General features: G+C 39.3%; 1 protein-coding gene across 1 annotated transcript; it reads right to left on the reverse strand.

The window, feature by feature from the left end:
• Positions 1 to 467: 467 nt before the first annotated feature.
• Positions 468 to 1,355, reverse strand: LOC124286377 (sodium/potassium/calcium exchanger 1-like). The gene is made up of 2 exons (XM_046722739.1): positions 1,074 to 1,355; positions 468 to 1,040 (listed from the first exon to the last, which is right to left on the reverse strand). Exons 1-2 carry the CDS (start codon positions 1,353 to 1,355, stop codon positions 468 to 470), a joined length of 855 nt encoding a protein of 284 aa, XP_046578695.1.
• Between the last annotated feature and the right edge of the window lie 5,287 nt (positions 1,356 to 6,642).

Below are 6,642 nucleotides of genomic sequence, written 5' to 3' on the forward strand. Positions count from 1 at the left end.
ACACCCTCTTCCCTCGCTCGACTCACTCCGCTCCAGTCACTCAACCCACTACACTACTCTCACTTCACCCTCTTCCCTCGCTCAACTCACTCTGCTCCACCCACTACACTACTCTCACTACACTCCCTCTTCCCTCGCTCCACTCACTCCACTCCAGTCACGCCCAGTCACCCACCCCACGCTTACTTCCTCTCCATTTCCACTCAGTTTCCATCTCTTCCACGCCATTTCTCACCCTTCCCTTTCCATTCCAGTCCCCTACCACTCACTAAGACCCTCTTCCACTCGACTCCACTCCAGTCCTTCCTCTTCCCCTCTTCCTTCCTCCACTCCACTCCATTCCACTACTACACCCTCTTCCATCCTCATCCACTCCTTCCACTCCACTCTCCACACCTCTTCCCTCCTCCACTCCGGTCCTTCCTCAGCCCACTTCCACTTCCACCTCTCCTCCATCCAGTCCTCCACTACTTCCTTCCACTCATCCCTCCTTCCACTCCATTCCTCCTCCTTCCTTCCTCCTTCCACTCCCACTCCATTCCATTCCTCCTCCACTGTCCTCCACTCTTCACTCCTTCCACCTCCTTCCTCTCATTTCCTCTCTCACTCCACTCCACCACTTCCTCCTTCCACTCCGCCCAGTCCTCCTTCCTCCTTCCTCCTCCACTTCCGGTCCTCCCCACTCCTCCTCCTTCCACTCCGAGTCCGGTCCATTCTCTCCTTCCTCTTCCTTTTCCGGTCCTCCTTCCACTTCCTTCCTCCACTCCTCCGGCCCAGTCTAACCCCTCCGGTCCTTCCTCATTTCCTCCACTCCACTCCTCCCACTCTTCCTCCACATTCCCTTCCTCCTCCTCGTCCGTTTCCTCCATTTCCTTTCCTCCACTTTCCTCCGGTCCTCTCCTCCGGTCCTCACTCCTAGCCTCCTCAACCGGTCCTTCCTCTCGTTCCTCCTCCTTCCTTCCGGTCCTCTTCCCTTCCACTCCGGCCTCCGGTTCCTCCGGTCCTCCGGTCCCTTCCGTCCGATTTCCTCGGCCTTTCCACTCCTCCACCCACTCACACTGCTCTCACTCCACTCTTCCGTCCACTCCGGTCCTCCGGTCACTCCTCCATTCCTCCTCCGGCTCCGGTCCTTCCGGTCCGTCCTCGGTCCGTCGGTCCATTTCCGGTCCACTCCGGTCCTCCGGTCCCTCTTCCTCCGGCTCCACTCCCTCGTTCCATTCCGGCTCCGGTCCTCCATTGTTCCTGCTCGTCTCCGGTCCCTTCCGGTCCTCATCCCTCCTCCGGTCCTCCGGTCCCTCCGGTCTTCCTCGGTCATCCCTTCCTCCGTGGCCTCCGTTTCCACTCCGGTCCTCCATCTTCGGCTCCGGTCCGCTCCGGCTCCCACCCACTCCTTCCTCCACTCCGGTCCACTACTTCCTTCCTCCACTCACTCTGCTCCAGTCCTCCGCTCTTCCTCACTCCGGTCCATTTCCGGTCATTCCTCACGCTCCGCTCCAGTCACTCCGGTCCACGTTCACTACTCTCCTCGTTCCTTTCCCTGCCTGACTCCTATTCCGCTCTGGTCCTCCCCTCTATCCATTCCTCTTCTTCCCTCACTCCACCCACCTCTTCCTCTTCCGTCTCTCCGCCATTCCGCAGACCTCCACCCTCTCATTTCTCCGCTTCCACCACCTTCTCCTCTCCGCTTTCCTCTTGTTCAGATCCGCTCCGGTTGGCAACCGCCGGTCCAAGTTATTCAAAGGACTTTCCATGGTCTTAGGGTATCGTTGGTTCGATCCGTTTTTTTGAATGTTTTTGATGGTGGAGTTGGTTGCAAACGGTGGTACATTGATTATGTCTTTCTGTTTTCTTCACTCACAGTACAACACCACAGGCTTTGTACTGAAGCGGTGAAAGAAGCATGTCGTTTCTGATTGAGGTCCGGATTACAAACGGATCAGCAATGAAGTTCAGAAATGGAGTCCATCCCAAGTGCTTGTGACTGTATTGAGTTTGATACAGAGGGGCAGAAGGGGTCGTTATTATCTAACTCTGTAACTGGAAAAGTGATGGAGGAATGACTGAAAAATGCTTTTAAAGCTTTGCAGATGCTACATTCTTCATTATATTCCAAAGTTGCCAGTGCAGATATACATGTAAGAAATATAAGCTGAAATTTTAATTTTAACTATTATTATTAATCACATGCATTTTGATGGGATAATGCTCTTGTTTATGGTTCAAAAAAGTTTGTATGTTGATAAGAAATAGCATTACAAACCTGTAAATTATTAATGTACTGGGTCTATAATTCAAATTTTCAGAGATTTTTAACTATTATTATTAACCACGTGCATTTGACCAGAAGTGGGATAATGCCTTTAAAACCTACAGTTTATGGAATTTCAGAAGCTGTCAGGGCTGATGATATAGATTAGCATTACAAACCTCTGCGCAAATTATGGATGTACTAGGTCAATAATTCTATTTTACAGAGATTTTTAACTATTATTATTAATCACGTGCCTTTGACCAGAAGTGGGATAATGCCTTTAAAACCACTACAGTTTATGGAAATTTTAGAAGTTATCTTGGCTGATGATAGCAAATAGCATTTCAAACCTACAAGTAGAAATTATTAATGTACTGGGTCAATAATTCAAATTTTCAGAGATTTTTAACTATTATTATTATTATATGCATTTGAGCAGAAGTGGGATAATGCCTTTAAAAACCTACAGTTTATGGAATTTCCAGAAGCTGTTTTGGCTGATAATAGGAAATAGCATTCCAAACCTCTGAGCAAATTATTAATGTACTAGGTCTATAATTCTATTTTTCAGAGATTTTTAACTATTATTATTAATCACGTGCCTTTGACCAGAAGTGGGATAATGCCTTTAAAACCTACAGTTTATGGAATTTCAAGAAGTTATCTTGGCTGATGATAGGAAATAGCATTTCAAACCTACAAGTAAATTATTAATGTACTGGGTCAATAATTCAAATTTTCAGAGATTTTTAACTATTATTAGTTATTATATGCATTTGACCAGAAGTGGGATAATGCCTTTAAAACCTACAGTTTATGGAATTTCAAGAAGTTTTCTTGGCTGATGATAGGAAATAGCATTTCAAACCTACAAGTAAATTATTAATGTACTGGGTCAATAATTCAAATTTTCAGAGATTTTTAACTATTATTAGTTATCATATGCATTTGACCAGAAGTGGGATAATGCCTTTAAAACCTACAGTTTATGGAATTTCCAGAAGCTGTCTTGGCTGATGATATAGATTAGCATTTCAAACCTCTGAGCAAATTATGAATGTACTAGGTCAATAATTCTATTTTACAGAGATTTTTAACTATTATTATTAATCACGTGCCTTTGACCAGAGTGGGATAATGCCTTTAAAACCTACAGTTTATGGAATTTCAAGAAGTTGTCTTGGCTGATGATGATATTAAATAGCATTTCAAACCTACAAAAGTAAGTTATTAATGTACTGGGTCAATAATTCAAATTTTCAGAGATTTTTAACTATTATTAGTTATCATATGCATTTGACCAGAAGTGGGATAATGCCTTTAAAACCTACAGTTTATGGAATTTCCAGAAGCTGTCTTGGCTGATGATAGGAAATAGCATTCCAAACCTACAAAGTAAATTATTAATGTACTAGGTCAATAATTCAAATTTTCAGAGATTTTTAACTATTATTATTTATCATATGCATTTGACCAGAAGTGGGATAATGCCTTTAAAACCTACAGTTTATGGAATTTTAAGAAGTTTTCTTGGCTGATAATAGGAAATAGCATTCTAAACCTACAAGTAAATTATTAATGTACTTGGTCAATAATTCAAATTTTCAGAGATTTTTAACTATTATTAGTTATCATATGCATTTGACCAGAAGTGGGATAATGCCTTTAAAACCTACAGTTTATGGAATTTCAAAAAGTTTTTATAGCTGATGATAGGAAATAGCATTCCAAACCTACAAGTAAATTATTAATGTACTGGGTCAATAATTCAAATTTTCAGAGATTTTTAACTATTATTAGTTATCATATGCATTTGACCAGAAGTGGGATAATGCCTTTAAAACCTACAGTTTATGGAATTTCCAGAAGCTGTCTGGGCTGATGATATAGATTAGCATTACAAACCTCTGAGCAAATTATGAATGTACTAGGTCAATAATTCTATTTTACAGAGATTTTTAACTATTATTATTAATCACATGCCTTTGACCAGAAGTGGGATAATGCCTTTAAAACCTACAGTTTATGGAATTTCAAGAAGTTATCTTGGCTGATAATAGTAAATAGCATTTCAAACCTACAAGTAAATTATTAATGTACTGGGTCAATAATTCAAATTTTCAGAGATTTTTAACTATTATTATTAATCACGTGCCTTTGAGCAGAAGTAGGATAATGTCTTTAAAACCTACAGTTTATACAATTTCAAAATTTTATCTTGGCTGATGATATTGAATAACATTTCAAACCTGTGAGCAAATTATTAATGTACTTGGTCAATAGTTCTTATTTTCAGAGACTTTTAACTGTTATCATGAATGACATGCCCTTTGCCCGAAGTGGGATAAAGCCTTTAAAACTTACAGTTTATGGAATTTCAAGATTTCCTCTGAGCTTATAGTGGTAAATAACAATTCCAACTTGTCAGCAAATTCTGAATGAAATAATAGTATAGCATTAATAATGAAATAGTAATAATGATACTCACATGTCCTTAACCAAGTGTGGGAATATGCCTTAAAATCTACAGTTAGATGTATTGTATGAGAAGGGTTGATTGTTAGCACACTATTAATGTATTAGTGATTTGCATGTAGTAACCTTTAGTATTTTGGGGAAACAGTGATTGTGCAATGTTTGATTTGTGTCTAAACTGTGTGCTGTGCGTGATGCCCTTGAAGGGCGATAGTTATTTGACTCAAGCTGAATGGGTGTGAGTGTGTAAACTGAAGGGTGATAGTTATTTGACTCAAGCTGAATGGGTGTGAGTGTGTAAACTGTTAGGTTCATGTTATATCTATCTGGTAAAGTTATTATGGCGTTCTTATTCCTTGTGACAATATCTGCTTGAGTAAAGTTGAAAATTACAGTTATCGAATCTAAAGATTCCTCATGGCTGTTGATAGTATTTAGTCATAAGTGAAACTTGTGAAACAGAGTCTACATGCAACAGGTCAATATTGCCAATGTTTAGAGATTTTTTATAACTATTTTATACTATTCATATGCCCTTAATTAGATAAAGGAAAACAACTTTAAAATATGATGATAGTAGATCATATTTCAGACATGTAGAAAGCAGACTATGAAAGCAAATAGGCCATTAATTAGTACAACTTTAAGAGAGTTAACTTGATTTAATCCTGGTATGCCTTTGACCAGGAGAGGGATAATGTCTCCTAAGTCTAATACTAACAGAATAATCTGACATTTGAAAATTGTGGGCTGAATCTTGAACAGGACAATATCTCTTATTTTTCAGAGAATCTGTACAATATTAGTATAATACATACAGATTCAACCAGAAGAGGGATAACACCATAAAATTACAATCAATGGAATCTTCTGATTTCATTTTGGCTGCTCATAGCAAATCACACTACATATTTATGAGCACACTGGGCTGATCTACAGTACTAATTTTAAGAGATTTGTTTAATAGTATTACTTATATTCCCTCAACCAAATGTATTTGAAGTGGAACAAGTTTAAAATCTATATTTTAAGGGAATTTATTATTTTCTTTTGGGTTCTTATACTTCATACTTATGGGCAAAATCTAAAAGCAGTGGGGCAATATTGCATGTTTTAATTTCCTTGACTACATTTATCACACAAATTCCCCAATCCAAAGCTGGCATAAATTGTTTTGCTTGTTTGTTGTTTGTTGCTACACAATATTCTAGCTACATGATATCTGTAAATAACTGAGTTTGTACCAGACAATCCAGTTATTGAGATCATAAGCAGCCACACATGCAATCATTGAGACTTGATTCTAAACAATGACTAAGTCATTGAGCCTGACAACCATATCCACATCAGGTAGCATTGGTTTCTGGGGAAAATTACACACAAAAAGTAAATATGAAGGCATCATTTACCTTGACAGTTTCATCTCAGTAACAATATGTCATCAAAGAAGCTTCAGCTGCTTGGCCTTCTAACACAATGAGCAGATGACCCTTTCAAGCAAATTGTGAAGGGGGACAACTCTAACCGCTAATTAGTTCAGCAAATATAATGTTATTGATGACAATGCATGGAATAACAAGTTCAAGCTGCTATGAAGGGCTCAGTGAATTTCCCATTTATATCAAGCTGACCAGGAAGGGATTTTCAAAGGAACATTAAAGAAAACATTTTTGGATAATTTCTACACCATCATTTTTCTTCAAAGTTATAACTATAGCCTTCTGAGATGGGGCACAAACTCTCCCACTTTTTTTCATTCTGAAGTAATTATGCCTTGTATGTCTGGTGTCTGTTACAAACAGCTTCCATGTACACAATAATGATGAAAGCTATAAATGATCATTACTGGCAAATCTTATATGCTAATAGCAGTAATATTAACACAACATTACTTGGAGGCTAAACATGTTATAAAA

Source organism: Haliotis rubra, unplaced genomic scaffold, assembly GCF_003918875.1.
Source record: "Haliotis rubra isolate DU_JTF1 unplaced genomic scaffold, ASM391887v1 Scf381, whole genome shotgun sequence".
In the NCBI taxonomy this organism is placed as follows: domain Eukaryota; kingdom Metazoa; phylum Mollusca; class Gastropoda; order Lepetellida; family Haliotidae; genus Haliotis; species Haliotis rubra.